Source organism: Dermacentor andersoni, chromosome 1 (assembly GCF_023375885.2).
Source record: "Dermacentor andersoni chromosome 1, qqDerAnde1_hic_scaffold, whole genome shotgun sequence".
Lineage (NCBI taxonomy): Eukaryota > Metazoa > Arthropoda > Arachnida > Ixodida > Ixodidae > Dermacentor > Dermacentor andersoni.
This window is the reverse complement of record NC_092814.1, coordinates 39,828,186-39,850,476: the sequence shown is the minus strand read 5'-3', so window position 1 is coordinate 39,850,476 and position 22,291 is coordinate 39,828,186. Positions and strand designations below refer to the sequence as shown.

Below are 22,291 nucleotides of genomic sequence, written 5' to 3'. Positions count from 1 at the left end.
AGCATGACTGCTTAGAAAAGTACGTCAGCCTAACATGACTGCTTGATAGAGAGTCAGTCTAACATGACTGCTTGAGAGAGTCTGCTGAGCAGCTGCACAACAGCGGGTTATAAACACTCGGTCCTCCCCTTGATTCCAAGGGGACGGAAATGTTTATCCAGTCATTGCAAGCACGCCGCCTCTCCCCGGGACGGCTTACACGCGCACACACACACACACACAGGTTCACGGTCCGAAACCGACATCACACGAATTTCGTAGAACTCGGAGCGGACCCTCGCAGCATGCCCGGGTAGCCATTGTCCTGCGTTTTGGTCGGCGCGTGGGAAGGGCGCCCCGACGATGTTCCCGCGGCAACTCCCCAGCTCGCGGCCGATCAGGTCCGCGTTGGTGGGTTCGGTAACAATAGTTGGCCCACCGAACGCATTCAGTCACCATGACAATTTAGTGATGCCGTGGCTAGAAGTTTGCAGCGGCACTCTAGGAAACGTTGACGCCCACTGTTGCAACTGGCTGGCAACACTTGCACCTCAGCTGGGCCGTTCTTGACACCCCCTTTCCACCCCCAGGTCATTGAGGCTTCCCTGTATCCAGGATGCCTTCAAAATTTCGACACTTTTTCTAAGTAATTGTCTTCACAGTGGCTAGAAGCGTATGGCTTGGAGACATCAAGTGCTAGCCATCTTGAAGATGTCTAAACTAATGCTTAACATAGCTCTAGCTGCTTCTAGCCTGCTCAAGCTATATCAAGCTAGCTAGTAGCCAACTTGTGCTTCCTGGAAATGTGGCTGTACTCACACTCTCTCTTCCCTTTCTTTTTATGTTACAAGGGTTTTCGTTCACTGGAAGAACTTGCCGCCAAGGGAAGTCTGAGCAGCCAACAGAAGATTGGGCTCAAGCACTTCCATGACTTCCTTGACAAGATGCCATATGCTGAAGCAAGGCTGATTGCAGACACAGTACGTCTCGGAGGAGTGCGAGATACATCTTAATCTCGAATGTTTTAACAATGTGCTAACTGCAGGTGAAGACAGCTGCCCTGTCGATCCAGCCTGGACTCGAGGTGATTCCGTGTGGCTCCTATCGCAGAGGCAGAGCCATGTGTGGCGATGTTGACATTCTGATCACACACCCTGACGGCAAGTCTCATGAGGGTGTGCTCGGCAAGATTCTACAGGTCCTTCACGAAAGCAGTACGCTATTTCGATATACAACCTGAACCACCCATGTAAAATGAATGCACACATTAATAATGAAGAAGTCAGAACAAAATGTGACATTTTTCAGCTTGCCAAAATAAATTCATAACATGACATCATAGAATGCAGCGCAGCTGGAGTATACAGGGTGTTTCAGCGAACACTTGCAAATTTTTTAAAGGTTGCCTGTGGCAGGTACCACAATTCTAATTCATGAGCTGGCCTACTCAAGGAGGTGGACATTACTTCAAAAAAAAAAAGTGACATGCATATGACTAATTAACAAAATTCACTAATTAAGTTTTTAACTAATTACCTTATGAATTAGAAGTGGAGTTCGCGAGGTGGGTCCACGTGGAACGAATTTTCAGGATGACACCAGTTTCAAGATATTAATTCCTGAACTTTGTGGAGAAATGCATTGAAGCACAAAAGTAACTGGAACGCCAGTGCATTTCTGTGCAAAGTTCGGGAATTAATATCTCGAAACTGGTGTCATCCTGAGAATTTGTTGCAAGTGGATCTGCCTTGCAAACTCCACAGCTAGAATTCGTAAATTGCAGTATGGGCCATAAGGTAATTAGGTAGAAACTTAATTAGTAAATTTTTGTTACCTAATTAGCCGATTATACATTTTAATTTTTTGTGCAAGTAATGTCCACCTCTTCTAGTAGGCCAGCTCATGAACTAGAATTGTTGTATCTGCCACAGGCAACCTTTAAAAATTATTGAAAGTGTTTGCTGAAACGTCCAGTATATGGTAGAGCAATTTGTTGCATTGTCATCACTTTAAGAAGAAGAGGCACTCTAATGTTTTATCAATTCAGCCACACTTAACGTTTTCCAACTCTTCACAGTGTGGGAATTACATATTCATGGAAAACACACTATAGGAATAGCATTAAAGCATACATGTATAGCTTTAGTAACAATGTTTATTTCATACTTTCAGTAAATGTAAATGAGGCACAGGACACCACATGCTGTGTCATTCACTTTTCATTTTATCAGTTGTCTCAGTAACTGTCCCATGCTTGACCAGCACCGATATTATTTTAAGAATTACCGTTCTTTGGTTCTGTGCACAGGGTCTTCTGAAATTGTTTCAGTGAAAAAAAAATTTTTTTTTTGTCACGTGAGATACTTCCAAAATTTCCTCAGGTACGTAACATATGGCGTCACAAGAAAACATCAAAATGTTAATAATGTGGTTGGTGCTACACAATTTTGCCCAGAGAAACTATAAAGATTACTCTTAAATGTGTAGTAGTATTTATTGGTTACTTTGGTAGTTGACGGTTATTTAAACGTACCGAATGTTGACACAAATGTGCTAAATATTGTGAAACCTCGTTTCTACAAACACCACATTAAGAAACCTTTCAGATTAACAAACTTTTCAGAAATCCCCTGCTGACTTATAGTTTCAATGTACAAATGTTTCAGTTCTGCGAACTTCAGAATACCGAACTTTTCAGAATAACAATCATTATTCAGTTTCCCTGTGATGTTAACAATGCCTCAGTACTACGAACTAATATTCCGAAATCTAGAGATTCTTAGATTTCCATGTATCCTTCACGCCAGCCGAAATAGTAGGCTAGCAGACGACAAGGTGGAAAGAGCAGACCATAGAGTTTCCTACAGTAATTACTAGAGGGAACTCTGGCGATGCAGTCGTTGTACCACCATGGGAATGATGGGAAGTACATGAATTCGTCTGATCTTCGTGCTTGTGGATTCAGACGTTCTTGTGGCTTTGTATATTACACTATATAAATCTTATTGGCGTAAGTTTCAGTGCAATCTGTACTCTTCGAAGTGCAGAAGATGCCGCAAACACGCACAATTGCTATTAATTACAACGATTGAGCTTGTCCAGGTGGCCAAATCGAAACACGGCAAGCATCTCAAGGCACTGGCATGCCCGCGATAAATTCATAAGGGCATTTCATTCGCTTGTCGATGCATGCGTCTGTGGCTTAATGGTTTAAATATCAGGCTTCTGTACTAGAGTTCCTGTGTTCGAATCCTGCCGCTGGACAATTTTAATGTTCATTTAATTATTTATTATGGAGTACATTGTTGAAAATGAGTTTGCAAAGTCACAAAGCTGTTTGAAGCCAAAAGGACGAAGTTTAAGCAAATCCATGTACTTCCCATAATTCGCATGCCGGTACAACCGCTCTCATTGCAGCTCCCATAGACACTAGCGCCAGAGTTCCCTCTAGTAATTATTGTATGAAACTCTATGGAATGGACCACACCGTAGAGCAGACGTCACAGCACATGGGTTCGGAAAACCTGAGATGGCGCCTGAGAAAAAAAGAACGCGGGCAAGAGGAGGCGACGATGCATCAGGTTTTGCGAGCGCATGCTCTGCCCAGAAAAGTGTCATAGTGTCGCCTAGCAACGGAGACACATCTCTTCCTTCTTTCACCCTTCTCTCTGCACCCGTCTCTTCTTTCGCGCTTCTTTCTGCAGCCACGCGCGCAGTGAAATGTAACTTGTAACATTCCTACACGCGGGGATGCCACACGGTCGCACCTTGCACTTTCCAGACGGTGTCGTTTGCGCGCTTGTGCTTTGACATAGTTCAGCTGCCCGCCTCAAGCATGACAGTTGCGGTTTCCGCGGCAAGAAATGTGAAAAATAAACAAAACCAAGAAACATTGTGCTTTGAAAGCAACATGGAGCTGCCTTTTTGTCGGTAGTTTTCTCGCCGTCAGTATCTGTTTTGCGCATGTCATTCTTATACGGTGCTTAGGTGGCACATGGCGGCGGAATCTATGGAAAACAGCAACAGCACGTGCCGAGAGCCAACAGCGACATTTTCGTGGATAGCTCATATGGTGGCAACTTATGAACTGATGGGTTGGTGGGCGAAATGGTTAATTTTGGGGCTTTCACTATAACGATCTTTCAAATTAACGAACAAGCAGTCCCCTGAAGTTCGTTATATCGAGATTTCACTGTACACAATTTTTTATACCCAAAAATACATTCGCATTTGTCAATAATGTTTCTGGATTGCTGCGGAGCTTCTGCTGAAGAAAATGTTCATGGGCCAAGATAATTCCAAAGAAAAAAGTGAGCATTGTGCCAAAATGTTCAGTTTTGTACACATTCAGTTAATTTGAGCACTGAGGTGGTCCAAGTAAAGGCAGGAGACAAATAGATCTGTTTATCGGTAGTTCAGTATTGACGTTACCTTATTTTAGTATTTGTTTTAGGCAGGATATCAATTTTTGAAGTTGATCTTTGCACCACATACGGTATCACTTCATAGATCTGTTTCGCCACACATCAGCTCTTTTGCTGCAGGCAGTCAGTATGCACAGCTATGGATTATAACAGGAATATCTTGTCACATGATTTGATTGTGTTGGCCAGTCAACAAAGTTATTAAGAGAATTGTCTTTGCCTTGTCTCATTGTCATATTTAGCCAAGCCAGTCACAAGTTGCAAGACTAGAGGAGAGCTCTCTGAGTTGACTTATTATTTAACATTCTACCATTGGTGTGTGTAGCAATGGCAAGCATATGTGTCTATTCACACGACTGTCGTAGCATCATAAAACATGCACTACAAAACACCAGTGCATTGCAGTATTCAACTCACTATGATGATTGACACCTTCTCCATACCACGTTAGATAATCTGGACTCAAAACTATACTCTGTGACAAAGGTGCTTGGATCACGGCCACATGCATCAGAAGCTCAGAAAGCAACATATACATCAGTTTCTGACATAACCGACCTCAGTGACCACTTGTAGTCTTGATGTGCACATCTGGATCTACACACCCTCATTGTTTTCTCTTATTTTCTCTCGCTTTTTTCATCTCTTAACCCCCATCTCCCTATGTAGGGTAGCAAACTGGACATGCATCTAGTTGCCCTTACTGCCTTCCCTTTTTTCTCTCTCTATCCTGGATAGAGTGTGATGAAGCAGTGCTGTTGAGCACCTCCTCGTGTTGACTTTAAATGAAACCTAATAAAAAGACATACATAGGCAATTAGATGGAGGTCTGTGGTAACATGAATTTATTGAAAAGTTGCGCTCAATGCAGCCATGAAATGTGTAAGTTGACTTCTGATTTATCAAAGAGGACGTGACCTCACACAACATAAGAGTATATGTGCAATAAGGGCGCTGTAAAATGTGATAGAAAAAGCCAGTCTTTCGAGTTTCTACAACAACCAGATTATGATGTCAAGATAGCTATTTATGTCTGCAGAAAGCTTCAAAGGCATCAGAATGCCATTGGTGCCCATCATCATGTGTTCATCTTTTGCACCTCTTCGTTACAAACCTTCCCATAAGAAGAAGAAAACAGTATTTCAATCTGTGTTGAACATATGTTCTGTCTGTGCCGTACTGATGTTCTCAGTGAAACAAGAATTTATACTATCCATGTAAGTCTCTGTAGAAGCAATGAAAAGTAGGGTAGTTGGTGGGTATTCAGGATTAAAAATTGGGCAGCATGACAGTATAGGCATGAGAGAAATAGCAAGTAAGCACAATTTGTTCTGTCTGTTCACACGTTCTTTCTTTGGTCCCCATTGCATCACACTGCTGATTTTGAATCATGAATCTTGTGTCTCACTATGATGTGGCTTCAGGAGATTGTTTTCTGTTTGTCAAATCAAAGTCGACTTATACATTGTAGGGTTGTCCTGAATGTTACATTTTGATACACTCATGTTGCCAGAAGCATCCATCTAACTGCTCATACTATGCATGTTTTCATCAGGCTTTGTTTACTGTCACCTGTGAAAGAGCTCAACAGTGCCTATTCATCACTCTCTGCTCCTTTATCAGGAATAAATACTGCAATATACTAGCATTGTCATGTACAAGGGGGTCCTGTATTAAAGGGAACACAGAATGTGGCCTCTGCTCTGCAGCGGCTATGTAGCACACATTCACTATATGGAACACTAGCAAATGGCAGCAAGAGGAGGCATACTTGTGGCGTCATCTATTGGTGACACAAATAACCAGGCATGGCTGATGAACAAATGCATGCTAGACCCCCGTTCCCCAAGAAAGTTGTGCAAATGGCATAGCTTGCTAGCAGCAGTTGCCCATCGGCTGTACCTGGTTAACAAGCGGACATGCTTCATCTTGCTGCCATTTGCTGGCACTCTAAGCAGCCGCTGCGGAGCACAGACCATGCGCTCATGTGTTTCCCTTCATAAAAGACCCCCATGTACAGATGCTCAAGTGTGAGATTTACTATGCCCTGACAGTCATGTGAACAGGCACGTAAGCTTGCCCTTGTAGCATGTACCGATGGTGAAATGGTAAAATAATAAGCCTACTCGGACAGCTCTCACTTGGTCTCGCAAATTCCTACTGGTTTGACCAGGTGTGACAATGAGACAAGGCAAAGACAATTTTCCTAATGGCTCTGTCGATTGGGCAACACAATACAAAATATTCCTGTTGCTGACCAATGCTGTGTCAACCAGGTGCCTGCAGCAACACAACCAATTTGCTGTGCAGCAAAAGGGCTATATGAAACAACAGCGAATGTGGTGCAAGAGCCAACTTAAAAAATTTCTATATCTTTGAAAGCCCTTCACCAGGCCCTATCAAAAATTTTTGGTTATACAGTAGAAGTAGTGAATTCCATCATCCACAATGTGTTCTACCGCTAGATTTCTTTTAAAGGATTCAGTAGTAGCTGTATAGAAGCACTCTCAAATCCAGACAGGGACCCCCACCCCCCTCCCCCACCCCTTGAGGCATGCTAGCTGGCGGTATTGAGTGTGCAATGTTTTGAGGAGACACTTGACATGAAATGACCCAAATATAAAGATACGCTATTCGAAAGAATAAATTTTTGCTGGTCAATATTCATATCTGTGGAAGACATTATAAACTACAATATAATTGCCAGTCAGCATTTTAACTAAATAGAATTTATTAATTAATATTTTAAATGAAGTAGCTTTAGCACACGTCACGAGGGAGAAATTAAAGCTCGCCATTATTAAGGCAAAATTTTGAGACTATAGCAACATGTTTGAGGCATGCATCCAAATTTAGCGTGAAATGTGTTATTTTTCTACTTTCTATTTCCTGAAAAAGCCTTGCTTACTCACTGTGATGCAAAGTTGTGTGGAACACCAATGTATTCCATGGCAGATTTTGGGGATGAATAACTATCAACTAGGCATTAGTCTCGGATTTCCTGTCAAGTGAACACGCCTTGAGCGGTGACTGACTTCAATTTGAATATTGGAACTCGTGCCCTAAAGTTCTCAATAAAAAGTTAGCTAAATTTTTTAAAGAGCTTCTTGGCTGTTGGTGTACAATTTCTGATGTTCGCCACTTCTGTAAATTCTGACTACAAAATATTTTTTTAATAAAATCCCCTAATTGAGGTAACTGCAAACAGTCATCACTGAAACACTCCATATATGAGTTGCATATGTTTGCATGTTTTATACCATATCTTATTGTGTTAGCCACGGAATAACTTGCGCAGTTCTTGCGAGGTCTGTTCAGAAAGTTCACTAAATTTGAAAAAAAAAAAAAACTGCTTGTGTTTACCTACCAGCTAGTTAGGTTTGTCACCTTCGAAGTAGTCTGCGTCTGAGTCATGCACTGAACATAGCATTTCTGCTATGAAAGTAATGCTTCCTGGAGCACTTTTCTTGAGATGCTATATAGCTTGAATAGCGAATCTTTCTTGACAGTGTCAATGGATTCAAAACTTCGTCATTTCAGAGCGCACTTCACTTTATGGAAGAAAAGAGAGTCTGCTGTGGCTAAGTTTGGTGAATACAGAGTTAGGGAACAGGTGGTGGGAAGTTCTTGGCCGAAAACTCTCTTATGAGTAGTGACGTGGGGGTGCATATGATGCAGCCTCCAGCGCTGTTTTTCCCAAGCATTGTCTTTTCCTCTGCATTGCTTTGCGAAGACATTTCAAAACTTCCAATGTACCCTTTATTGGCTGTCTTCTCCGTGGTATTCATGGTAATTGACACTTTCAGAATTTTAAAAGAAAGCCATGAGCAACACCGAGTTTGACTGAACTTGTCATACCTTGTTGGGTCCTGGCGTAAATTGTCTCATCCACTGCAATGACCAATATGCTTGGTTTCTGCATCTTAGCCATGAACTTATGTCTCGTACCTAGTGATGAGGTTTTTTTGTGAATTTTTCATCAGATGTAGCTTGTCTCAGAAGCTTTTTACTCACTTACAGCCATGTCTGCATTTGTTCATCTGATGAAAGCAGTGGCACAACTTTTGTTGTGAGGCGGCGCATTCCCTACATGCTGATGAAAATCATATGGCAAACAGTTTTTGAAATGCCAACCTTTTCAGCTACTTCTCAAACTGCCAGGCAACGGTTGAAACAAATAACTTCTTTCACTTTCCACACAGTGGAATAAGTTTATGATAAAGTCGATGACCTACCCAAACAGTCATCTTGAACAGAAGTACAAGCTTCTTTAAAACATATCCACCACTTGTGTGTTGTAGTCTTCCCTAAAGCTGTAGTCCAAAAACCTATTTGTAGCATCTACTTGAGTTTTATGCCGAATTTTGTACAAACCTGCTGCTTCCTTGACTCACTCATTTCTGTTTGGAGAAAATCATCAAGCGCAGTCGACATCGGTTCAGACAAATGTTCATAACAAAACAAGTGATGTATGAATACAGAGCTGCTGTTTCCACCTGGTACATTAAATGTGCCACTATAAGGAAATACAAGTTGCATTGAAATTTAATTCTGTTGGACAAAAAATTCAAGGTCACCTAAGCACTTTTTATGAGTGGTGAATGTGAAAGCATGAATGTCCATTTGAACACTGCTGAGCGGTCCTTCGAGTCATGAACTCCTCACGGGCAAGTGAGCATGTTGAGACGCTTGGCATGTTTTGATTTGACCTTACCGAGACGCAGTTAGAACACAGGTAAGAGCTTGCATGGAAAGGAATGTGCCGATAAGACAGGCTTCTGAGAGCGATGGTGATGTAGCATCACTGCAATGCCCTCTCCCCTCATGCAACACCTGGTGCGCTGGTATACCGTTTCTCTCACTCTGCTCCATTGAGGCGTGCTCAGGTCGTGGCAGCACAGCTAGTGGGAACTATGCTAAGGCGCACTCGTGACGTGGCATTGTAGCTGTGGAAATTTAGGCCGCTGCAGATGCCGGACACTGGCTTTTCCGCTCAGTCAGCCGTTTGACGCTTTCATATAAAAAATTCGCAACTTTCCAGGCAGACCTCATATGTCAAAACACTTCAAGAGCCTTCCAGCATCAGTTAAAGATGCACAGCCTCCTACATTTTTATCTATATCATGTGAGAACATTAATATTCTTGTGCATCGTCCTGAAGAGAACATCGTATTAGATGACCCCTGCACAGTAGAGTGCTTAGTGTGCCTGAGAGTACTTCTGCCGGTCTCGCTGATTACCGCCATTTTAAGGCCCTAAAATGATGCGTGATGGACGCTCACATGATATAGCTAAAAATGCAGAAGGCTGTACATTTAAAGAAAAGCCTATCAAAACTGTGGTCCATGGAGTCTTGGTGGTTTTCATAAGGGCTATTTCTCATGTGGCATTTATTCACCTATCAAGTGGGGATGCCACTATTGCTTGTAAGATGGCCCCATTCCCAAGTATTAAGATTTCATATTGGCCGATTACAAGGCTGGGAGTGTGCTTGTACAGTGCTCAGTGATTCAAATGCGATAATCGGCACGTATGGCGGCCAGTGCTTTTTGTGCCACCAGTGGCCACTGGGGACGTCGAGCTGATGCATTGGGGCACATGATGAAAGCAAGGACCTTTATGATGCATTGTGACTGCATTTAGCCCCCCAGTAATCCCTCAGCATTTACCGGTGGCCTCCATGCTGGCTGATTATTGCGTTTGAATCGCTGAGAACTGTACCTATTTTACTGACGGGGTCCTGACTGCAGGTGTAGTCTGCCTCCCACACACAGCAGACGTTCTGCAAGGCCGTCTGTGATTGGAGACGGGGCACCCAGAAAGCAATCCTAGAAAAATTCCAACAGAGCCCTTTTCCAAGATACACATCTCTACAAGTGATCAAGTGCTATGCTGGGAGACAATTTCAACTTATTAGGAAAAGACAGTTGGTTCCCAGCAGTATAAAGATTCAAAAGTACATACGAGGTGCATGCTCTACCACAAACTTTGCTAAAGTACTGTTACAAAAGCTGTTGGTGTTATCTTTGTTTGTGCACACACAGGCTATGGAATCTTCAAAATCGTTTGTTGACTCCTTTATGTGATCTGTAGGTTACATTAACTTGTGTATGTGCTTACGCAGGCTTTCTAACTGACGACCTTGCTGTACCACATGAGGGTGGTAGTCCCAGGAAGTACATGGGTGTTTGCAGGATACCAGAAGATGGCAGTAAGGTGAGATGGTGTCTTCTCTTTAGAAAATCATTCTTATGCTGTACAACAGAAGGAAAACTGACCCTCTTTCTAAATATGTACGAAACCTGTGCCCTGTAGTAGCTATGTAATCCTGATATGGGGCACTTTGTGGGCAGGACTTGCGCCCCTTTTTTTTTCTTTTTTTTTCTGAAACATTAAGGCTAAAAGGGAAAATGTAAGCAGGAAGGAGAGTCGAAATCGAAGAACATAGTGCATGAAAGAGCTTTGCATTCAACGTTTGTCTGTGAAGTTCAAGTAGCTTCTCTGAGGTGACTGCTTTAGGGATGTGAAATGGAGCTAGAAAAAAAACTTTAAATCATATACACATTTTAAATAAATGTACAAGTTGTACAGTGAAAATATGCATTGAAACTTCTTAAACACCATATTAACACCTCCTGATATTGCATGGACTCGTAATTTAATATATGTCATCACACTGGCATCCGAAAACAAATAGAGCCATAGCTTCCCGTGATGCCATTCACTAAGCAGTATCTGTTAGATGCTTGATCTTGGGTGTACCTCAACCAACATGTTTGATGTTTGAATTTTAGAATTCAATTTGCAGAAGTTTTGGTGCTGAAATGATGCCTTTTAATGCAATAGCATTATAGGTGGACCACTTTGTAGGTATCCATCTGACAAAAAATGTGGGCCAATCATAAAGACAATGCAATCTAAAAATTTGGGCCGGTCATGAAGCCAGTGCTGTTTAACGCAGCTTCTTAAAGTGCTAGCTGTCACGAGGAAAGAATGCGAGAAACTGGTACGTGACGCACGCACGAGACATTTTGGAAGAGCAAACTGACACAAGTGAAGCATGCATGCAATCATGGCCTAATGGTTAGAGCATTGGGCTGCTGTGCTGGAAGACAAAAGTTCGATCCCACCATCAGTCACAGATTTCTTTATAGAATTATAAGCAGATTTCGCCTATTTTGAAAGTATCTAGCAGAAAACTCTAGGTGTTTGGAGCAACTGCAATAGCATCACAGAGGGCATGAAATCGCAAAAAAGATGCAAGGTATAGAAACGTCACATTGATGCACAGTTGCCAAGATGTCACTATCATCATAGTCTAAGTATGTGGTCACACACACTTAGACAGAGTTAATGGTGCTAAGTTTTGGCCTAGTTTTTAAATTCTTGATGCATCCTTAACGACCTTTGAAAGTTGCTGTCCCATTACTAAGAATACTGGTCTTGAGTGTTTTTTTTTTTTTTTTTTTTTTTTTTTTAGATCGCAATTCTTAGGCGCCCTATCCTGCATTGAGCGTTGGCATCGGCTTACCTCACTATAACCGAGTGAACGAGCACAGTGAACGATGAAAGAGTGAACGCGGAGCAGAGCGGGGGATGAAAGATGGCAAGAGCAAAGAAAGTGTGAGGAGAAAAGCGGAGGAGGAGGGTGCAGTGGAACCATGAGGCAGAAAGCAGAGCAGGAGGGTATGGCGAAAGCGTGAGAAAAAAAGCCTACCATAAAATCCCAAGAGATGGCCCACCAAAAATCGATAGAAAATCGAGTGAAATTATGAGGTGGGCTAACTTTCAGTGTACCTATAGGAACTAGCACATGTTATTTTATAAAGCTAGAAAATCTTGCCAGAAACAGGGGTGGGTTACCTTTCGGGGTTGGAACATCTCTTGGGATTTTACGGTAGTGCCGTGTAAGACATGTCCTGCGGCGATCATTGCTACGAGATGGCGCCAGAGTAGCATGCTTCGTTTGTTCACCGATGACACCATCGATAAGGCATGCGACGGGCGCATCCACCGACAGCATACATGGAAACAAAGCATTGCACGAGCAGAGGTCTGTCTGGCAGCTGCTGTGAATTGCACCCACGTGTCACCCACGCACTGCCTCTCCCGATCTCCTGATTAGAGAGGCAGTCGTGCCACGCTTTGCTTCGTTTGCAATGTGCCGCACAAGATATTGTAAAGTACGAAATACTGCCACAACTGTTCAGATTTTTTTGCTGCCACATTAAGCAGCTTCATAAGAAGAGTGACTGCTACAAAAGAATGTGGAGCTCTTTACCACAAGCTCTTCCTCAGCCAAGATCTTTGTGCTCCTACTTGGAGCAAACATGATATACCAACAAAAGATACATTCATTCTACCTGTCGTTCCGATCATTGTTGTGCATGGAGGGTTCCTAATGCACTTAGAATCCATATTGCTTTTCAATTTTCACTCAAATGTGCAGAGACTTTTCGTATCTGATCTGATTGAAGCTAAAATTTTATGCTTAGCAACTCAAAATCTTGGCTGTAGTTTGTGCTGCAGTAGATGTCCAAGACAGAGCCTTAAAAGCCTTTTCGCACTGCAAAACATATTTCTCAACATATTTGTCGACATCTATGTTGGCAGTAGAAACATGTTTGCTCAATGTCACAGCTTACAGCAACAAAAATTAACAGCGAGCACTGCAGGTGTAATCGCTATTTTCTCCTCAAATATTGCTTCTCATGTTTTTCTTCCATACTCATATCTCAGTGCAGCCAATGAGGCTGCACTAGGAGTTTTTGTGCTGTGTTTGTACATTCTATGTTATTGACAAGGCACACCAACTTGATGCATGCCATAAAACCATGCTTTTCGTTTTCATTCTTCCTGCAATTTTATTTCCGTTTGGCAGTTACAGCACACTTGTGCAAGGAATCCCTACCACATCGCACTGCCTCTTTACAGAACTCTCTGCCACCAGAAAAAAAGAAATTCTGCCTCTACAAGGCATGGAGTGGTCCTCCCATACTGTTGTATATTCGTAAAGCATATTGCTCCCACAAGTGTTCTCCTCATCTTTCTATGGTGGAGCTGCATCTTTCACGCCTGCATTTCATTACAGAAAATTTGTAATGGAGTGTAAAAAAGTAATCTTTTGGACACAACAATCAAATAATAGCAAAGCAATTGACTCCTGCTTTGACTAGCACCTACATGCCCCGAACATGTTCTTTGGTTGGCATACTGTTGGCAAAAGAAGCCATCAGTATTTCTGGGTGGCATATTTTCAAACTGGGATTGTTGGTGCAGGGTGCAAGGCCGCTGACAGCATAAGCCAGCATACTTACTCACGAGTACTCTCGTTCCCATTCACTTACACTCATCTCACGGGTATGGGTGTGAGTGAGTGACAGTTTCCTATCCTCCTTTCCGATCTTTGTCTTTCTCTCTCGCTTCCAATCTTTTCTGTATTTTCCTCTCTTCCGTTTTCTTCTGATCTTCCCGGCAGCGAGGGTTAACATTGTGTGGAACAACCAACCTTGGTTGTACATATTTGGTTATGCCGGAAACATACAGTTGGCGTCCGCAGGACTTGTTCTTTATAAGTCCTGTGGCATCCCCTTGTTGGGCTCCACGCTGGGCAGCTGGCATTTCTGCCAAAATCTGTAGATACACTTATGGATAGTTATTTCCCTAGGCACCCTGATTGCCCTCAAAAATGAGGGTGCACTGAATATGTCTTTCAATTTTTTGGCAACTGAAGGCAAAGCTTTCCACGGTTTCACATTATCCACTCTGATAAACCTGAAGAGATGGTTAGAATGACCTCACTCTTCCTCGTCTCTAAATCTTTAAGTGAAGTTTTCGCTCCAGGTTACAAACCATCAAAAATGGCAAGCGGTTATCTGCTTCTGGAGCTCCGCGATCAGAAACATGAAAAACTGCCCAATCTAGTGTCCTTTGGGAATGTTACAGTAACAGTGACCCCGCACCGTACCATGAATACCACCCGCAGTGTCGTCTCCGATGCTGATTTCTGGGAGCTGACTGAGGCTGAACTTCTGGAGGGCTGAGGCAGGGCCTTGATGTTCCCCCGTCGGAGACCTAAGCCCGGTTCACGTTAAACTTTGCCGGACGTTCAATAAAGTTGTATCTATCCATCTATCCATGGAGTGATCAGAACATTATCAGTGTTAAATGAATTAAGATGAGGCGTCACGGAAAAGAAATCCATACCAAACATGTGGTACTTACTTTCAGCTCAAGTGTTCTGCCCGAGTCTGTTGAGGCCAGGTACATCAAGATTCGTGTTAGGCCGTACGTGCCAAACTCTTTCAGATGCTTCAAATGCCAAAGGTTCGACCACAGTTCACAGAATCGTTGAGGCCGGTTGACTTGCACCAAGTGCAGTACCAATGAACATTCTTTCAAAACATGCAATAACACTCTACACTGAGTCAACTGTGATGGGGAGCATGCTGCATACTTGTGGTCACGCCAATCATGAAAGAAGGAGAAAGAAATTGGCACAATCCAAGTCAAAGAAAATATCCAATTCAAGGAGGCAAGTAAGCGAGTATAATACCTGCCCAAGTACAGCTTTACCGAAGTGGCGCGTCAGGGTAGCATCACAACGGCTTCCAGCGGCTGTCTGGCCCACACATAGTGAGCCGGCAGCAACATGATCACCCCCCTTGGCAGCTGCTCCACCATCCCGAAAAAAGGGGCCATCGACCTCTGGGTTAGTGGCCTCGGAAGGGTCTTGCCCTTCGAGACAAGGCTTTCACGTCAAACCAACCGCTCGCAAGAGCGCATGTCCACTGCCTCGCAAGAGGTGATGTACATAACAACTGACCAGACGGCGCTGCCAGTGCCTAAGGAGCAGCAAGATTCTCATGATCGCTCCAAAACAGAAAAACCCTGTATCACAGGGTCCGAAAGGGGCTCTGTAAGTTAAGTTAGTCTTCTTATACTAGATATACGCAAACATCTTCTGCAATATGGATACACAGATACTACAGTGGAACTTCAGAGGACTTCTTCGTAACGTCGGTGGCATCACAAAACTGATACATAAATTTAATCCAAAGGTGCTGTGTGTCCAAGAAACGCACTTAAAGCCTACATAGTCGAATTTTCTCACACTATATGCCATTTTTCGTAACGACCATGACAATGCTTCTGCCTCGTTCAAAGGTGTAGCTGTAGCTGTAAATAAGTCTGTTGCTTACCAACAGTTTGCCCTTCAGACGCCCCTTAAGGCTTTATCTGTGCAAGCAATTTTGTTCAAAAAGTTGATAACATTTACTCCGTTTATATACCACCCAACTATCAGCTCAAAACGGAATTCTACAGCCTCGTTTACCAGTTCCTAGAACCATATGTTATCACTGTTGCCCATAGCACTCTTTGGAGAGACTCCTGGTGCGACATGAAAGGCAACCTAATAGAAAAGTTTCTTGTATCCTCTGGTCTGTGCCTCTTTAATAAAGAAAGAGCCCACATATTACAGTGTCCAACATAATTCATGTTCTACAATAGATTTAACAATTGACTCTGCAGCCATCTTTCCATATTTAGAATGAGGTGTAATAAAAAAATCCCTTTGGAAGGGACCGATTCACTGAAACGTTAAAATTGATAAAGCAGCATGGATGCCCTCCAAATGTTCCTCAGTGAAAACTAGCCTCAACAGACTGGGACCATTTCAAGGAATCATGTTATTTATCATAAGATTTCAGCAGTAGATTTAGCATAGACAACGCAATAGCATATTTTACTGCTTTTATAATAGACGCAGCAGTAAAGTGCATTCCACAGACAAATGGTAACTTGTTCAAAAGACAAGTCCCTTGGTGAAATGATGACTGTAGACAGGTGCGAAAGAAGCAAAATAAGGCTTGGGGCATACTCTGTTGATACCCAAAACCAAAGAACCTTACTGAATTTAAATACATAAAATTGCAGGGAAGGTGGATGTGAAGGCAAGCAAAGAGGGCAAGCTGGGAGAAGTTTCACTCCGAGAAGTACACACAGAAGGCAAAGTATGGGATGGGCTGAGAAAGCTGAAGGGGCAGCAGATCCATTCGTTGCCCTTGGTGAATGAACAAGAAAACAGTCTGAAGGGCCAGGCCAATGCTCTTGGTGAGCACTTTGAGTGCGTTTCTAGCTCTATGCATTATTCCGACTGTTTTCTGAAATACAAAGATACGGAAGAACGGAAACCACTCAACCATAAATGTAGCCTAAATGAACCTTTTAACTGGCCTTTTAGCTTTGTTGATATGGGAGCTTCCTTGAATGCATGTCAGAGCTCTGCACTAGGTCCCTACAGAATTATGTATGACATGGTTAGACACCTTCACACAGACACGCACAGCACACTATTAACACTCTTTAATTATATCTGGGCAGCTTCCATCTGCATGAAAAGAAGCTATTGTCATCCCAGTTTTCAAACAGGTTAACGATCCTACTTCAGTAACGAGTTATTGCCCAATTGTGCTTACTAGTTGCCTCTGCAGGTTGTTTGGAAAAATGATCAATCGTCACCTTCTACATAATGTTGAATCGAACAAAATACTTGATCCGTATCAGTGTGGATTTCGAGAAGGCCGGTCAACAACTGACCATCTCATGCATGTTGAGGCTAATATTCGTGATGATTTTATTGGCAAACAATTCTTTCTATCTGTGTTTCTTGACTTGGAAAAGGCCTACAACACCACGTAGGGCTATGGAATCCTCCGAGACCTGTCACAAATGGGTATTGGCGGAACATAGTGCTGGACATTATTGAGAGTTAGCTCACGAAATGTACTTTCCATGTGAAAATAGGTAACAGACTCTCACGTTCATTTATGCAAGAAGCAAGTACCCCAGGGAGGTGTACTCAGCTGTACGCTATTTATTGTAAAGATGAACACGCTCCGCTGTTCACTACCTCCAGCCATTTTCTATTCCACTACGTAGACAATGTACAAATAGGTTTCATATCCTGCAACCTTACAGTGTGCGAGAGACAAGTACAATAGGGCTTGAACAAGTTGGCTAAGTGGTCAGATGAAAACTAGTTCAAAGTTAACCCCCACAAAAGTTCTTATGTTTTTTTGGTTTTTTTTTCCACGAGGAAGAAAGGGCTCATTGCAGATCCCAGTATTGAAATGCATGGGCCACAAATACCTGTGAACAAAGAGCACAAGCAAAGCGCTGGTTCGGGCTAGTAGGTAATCTATTCGGGCAGTTGGCAGTCCTGCTCGTGTCTCTATGTGGTTTTTGTAAACTCAGTGCTTAAACAGTGCTTAGTAAAGAGCACAAGTTTTTAGGCATTATACTTGATGCTAAAATTGCTTTCATTCCACACACAAAATATCTCAAGACAAAATGCCTCAAAACAATGAACTTACTGGAAAATTTATCTCACATAGCATAAAGCAGCAACAGGAAGTGTTTAATGAACCTTTACAAAAGCCTCATTCAATCACGATTGGATTATGGTGGCGTGGTATATCACTCTGCCACCCTGGGCATGCTAAAGATATTAGATCCTGTCCACCATCTAGGTATCTGTCTGGCCACTGGCGCGTCCAGTACAAGCCCTATAGAAAGTTAATACGTAGAATCGAATGAGTGGTCAGTCTACCTGCAGAGAGCGTACATCAGCTTCACATATTTTCTCAAAGTGCACTCTAATCATGAACATCCGTTTTCTAAACCCATTAACAGTTTGATGTGTGCTACACTTTTCATAATCGACCCTCCGTCTGACAGCCTTTCTCACTGCGTGTGAGGAAGCTTAGCGTAGAAGTGGATTTCCCACTCCTCGAACATCGCTTAATGCCTCTAGTTAAGTTGTCATCGCCTTGGGAGTGGCAGGTGATAGAACGTGATATACCTTTTGTAGAAGTCGCAAAGTACGCACCAGAGCTCGAAATCTAAAAGATCGAAGTACTCTTGCTCTGAATTCTACACCGACACATCAAAGTCACATGCTGGCGTATGTTATGCAGCTGTTGGTCCCTTTTTCTCTGAATCTGACATATTGAACCCTCAGACAAGTATCTTTACTGCAGTAGCCTATGCAGTATTGTTTGTCATGAAACTCATAAAATGAAACACATTTCTCCGATGAAACACAGAAATTAAAACTAGAGAAGACAATAATAATCACAGACTCGTTAAGTGTTGTAAAAGTTTAATGTCTTTATGAAAGCACAGAAATCCTGTTTTTATTAAGCTTTACTCACTCTTGTGCAATATTTATTCATCTCGTAGATGGGATAGTATGCTGGGTTCCTGGGCATAGAGGAATAGAGGGTAATGTACTTGCCACCGAAACATCCATGGCAATAGCATCACAAAGTATTAATCTTACTGCTGCTGCCCCTGCCAAAGATCTGAAGCCTTTCTTACGAAAGAAACTGTGAAGCCACTGGCAACGCTTTTAGGACGCTGAAACGAACAATAAGCTTCACGTGATTAAGCCGCAGTTAGGTAGGTTTCTGGCCCTCCGCAACGAAAATACAATGAAATGATATCCTATTCTGTCAACTCAGGATAGGACACACGTATGGCTTTCCCACAACTTTCTCCTGACTGGTAATGAACCTCCAACCTGTGGTAGATGTGGTGAGAGGCTGACCATCCTCCATGTCCTCTTGGAGTGCCAAGAAGCAGAAGCTTAGAGAAAGAAACACTTTCCTCTAGTTTACTGCCAGCACATCCCACTCCATCCGGTAATGTTTCTTGGTTCAGAACTGTTTTTTGACACCAGAGCAGTTCTAGGTTCCGTGAGTAACATTGTATTACATGTTATTATCCCAAGAAATTCGTAGCACATCCTCTCACCAGAGGATGCTGCTGTGATAGTAGTGTTCTGTATAGCACATGCCTCCAAGCCCTTGGGTTGCAAGGACTCTGTCAAGCCAGTAGTGCTTCTTACAAGTTTCTACCACTGACATATTTAGCATTGTATTACCCTCCTAGAATGTATCTTTCGTGTTCATAGTATGCATAAGTAGTTACTATAACCTTCTTACATCGCGACTGTTTTAAGGCCCCTTTACAGCCCCTTCACATCTACCTCTTGTGGTTCACTACTACATTGCCAACTCATTTAACACTAGCATGGCGCTCTTTGGCAATATTTGGCCCTTCTGCCACAACACCATCATCATCATCATCAGTCAAAATGAGTGTGAGTCAGCAGTCGTGTGTGTGAGTGGGCATGAGTTTAACATGAATGGGGGGGGGGGAGTGCCTGTGGCCATAGATTGTGAACTCATTAGTTGACTCAAGTTTGGTGCTGACTAAATATATATATAGCAGTAAACGAATGATTGCTTTGCCTTTCCCATCATTCGAGAAATGCACTCGCTTCGAAAAATTTCTGACTTTGGCTTGTTAAAACTAAAAGAAGTATTAAGTTTGGCTGTATTATTTAAGTATTCTTCTGCAATAGCAAGAAAGTCACTCATACTGTAAAAGGAGACTTGGTATGCTGAAAATGATGCAAAAATGAAAGGCGTAGGAGTAGCAAAATATTTTCCTACTACCTCGTTAGCAAAATATATCCAATGTCGCAACCTTGCAATATGCGGTCCTCAATATGATTGCTTGGTTTATGATGCTGATAAATGTTTATTTGGATGGACAGCTCATTAGCATAAAGCCATGAGAGAAACGGGTATGCCAGAAACGTCAGTGGGCTAGCCATTGACAAGTGATTCTACAGACACACCAGACAGGTTGCTCATAAAAACAGGCACTTGGAGATACAGTTTTCAACTGCCTTAAATCTCAATGCATTGATTGGTCTATAGTCCCAATTAACATAGAGTGATGAAATAAACAAAGCACTAATCTTGCTGGCATCGATAGGAGAATGGAAAAACGGGCTTTCATTTTTAGTTTCGCCCCTGTAGCTGACTCCATCTTCAATTTTCTCTTCTTTTTTTTTTTAACAGCATCGTCGGCTGGACATCTTTGTGGTGCCCCAGGAGGAATTTGCCTGTTCTCTACTAGCCTTCACTGGTTCTGCCCATTTTAATCGTTCCATGCGCCTCCTGGCTCGTCGCAAGAGCATGTCCCTCAATGACCATGGCCTTTATGCAGATGTTTGCAGAACAGTGAGTACAGGAAAAGCCAGAGCCCTTGCATATTGATGAAAAGACTCCTGGGCTCCCAGTACCTGTAATTCAAGGCACAACCTCAATACAGTGACACTTATACAGTTACACCTAGTTATAAAGAAGTCGCATCTGATTCTAAAATAACTTCATTACATCCGATATTCGTTATAAGCATATATTCCTTACATGCTACTATATATGTGAGAAAAATATGTACTTCATTATGTCCGATAATTAATTATGCCCTATAATATTGAAATTTGACTGTACTAGCTATGACAGAATAGGAGGAATGGGCAAATACATATTTGAGCTTTCAAGTATGGCTGAGACACTTCCATTTCAAGTCACAGTATTTGATTTGAAAATTTTGTACTTTATCTTTTTTTTTTTTTTTTTTCCCCGTATTCATTTGTGGCTGAATATACGAGCTTGCCATAATCGTAGGGGCAATCATGCATGAAAAAGGAGCTGTACATGGAGTTACAAACTGTTGCAAATTTTACAGTGCTGTTCCTGATTTCATTATATTGTTCTGAGCCCCAACTTGACCCTGCTGAAATGGGCGTCTGTTCCAAATTCATGCCTGGTCAGACTTAGAAGCAAATTGTCCTTTCACAGTGCAGGCACACTATCCACTCGTCTTGAACAAAACATGCAAGTTTCAAGTGCCCAAATGTCCTCAAGCCTGTTCAGTTTGTTTGTTCTTTTCTGTCCTGTTCTTGTGGACAGCACCAAAGTGAAAAGAGAGTGTTATGTATGATGAAGAGCTCAGGAAAAGACAACAGAACAGAATGTGGAATTCATTTAATGTTAAGATTAACTGTTGCTTTAACTTCAATAACATCCATGATTACAACCTGAACCAGTACCACAACTTGCAATCATAAAGTAGCCAAGAAAGGTGGAAGTAGCCAAGCTGCAGTCACACATCTTATCGGGCGAAAGGTGCAGAAAAAAGTAGCTGCGTCTTCTATTAAATATTTTTTCATTTAAAATGAAGGTTTTCTTTTGCTGAACATATATACTTTTTACTGCATTCCATCGCACAGTTTGATTTTATTAATTGAAACTTGACAGGACTGCAAGAATCAGCCGAGATACCTGGCTTATCAGGAAGGGCAAGAAAACAAAACATCTCAACTCGCCATCATCTCATTTGCTAAAGTAACCTGCTATCAACAGCTCCCATCATTTGCAGTTAAGAAACACTTGAGATACCTTGTTGCACTGCACGGCAATGTACAGCAGGTGTTCACTGAGCCTAATCTACAAGCTGGCAGCAGCCGACACGGGTGAACCCGTCAGGTGATGTCATGTGGATTCTTTCCTGAATAAGCACCTGTTCATCATTGGCCTTGTGGGAGAACTGCAGTGCTGAGTCCAGCTTCTGCTTCACTTGTACACATCTATCTACTACATTCACTACAATCCTTTCAGCTGTTGCCATCATCAGTTCCATTTCAGCAACGACTCATGGTGTGCTCAGTGGAATTGCTTGTCATATGTATTGTAGACTTCCATTTCCCTGTAGACGTTGACAAAATCTTCAAAAGAGAAGCTGCCAAGAGCAGATCAAAAGTTAGAGTCTTCCACAGAAATTGGTATCTCTTTAGTGGCATGTCCTCGTATCATCTAGATATGCTGCCTGCTACTGTTCACCCTTCTGCACGCTTCTTTTCCTTCCTACCCTTTCCAAGTGATCCTCCTGCACATCTTCCTGGCCCTTCCTTCTGCTTAAAAAATTCAGATTTATTTAAATTTTTTAAAGAAAATAGTGACTGCTGC

The 22,291-nt window shown here is 42.4% G+C and overlaps 1 protein-coding gene across 5 annotated transcripts in view; it reads left to right on the top strand.

Moving 5' to 3' along the window:
• LOC126545270 (DNA polymerase lambda-like) overlaps window positions 1–22,291 on the top strand; it is a 63,714-nt gene that overhangs the window by 17,329 nt on the left and 24,094 nt on the right. For 3 of the 5 annotated variants that reach the window (XR_008608457.2, XM_050193056.3, XM_055061349.2), the window contains exons 5-8: window positions 831–959; window positions 1,025–1,193; window positions 10,528–10,619; window positions 20,339–20,500. Coding sequence is in view for 3 of the 5 variants with exons in the window: in XM_050193056.3 (XP_050049013.1) it covers window positions 831–959; window positions 1,025–1,193; window positions 10,528–10,619; window positions 20,339–20,500 (552 nt within the window). In the remaining 2 variants the exon portion in view is untranslated. Of the gene's footprint in view, window positions 1–830; window positions 960–1,024; window positions 1,194–10,527; window positions 10,620–16,340; window positions 16,518–20,338; window positions 20,501–22,291 lie in introns of those variants that run through there. The other 2 variants (XR_008608458.2, XM_055061348.2) reach the window with 2 other exon arrangements.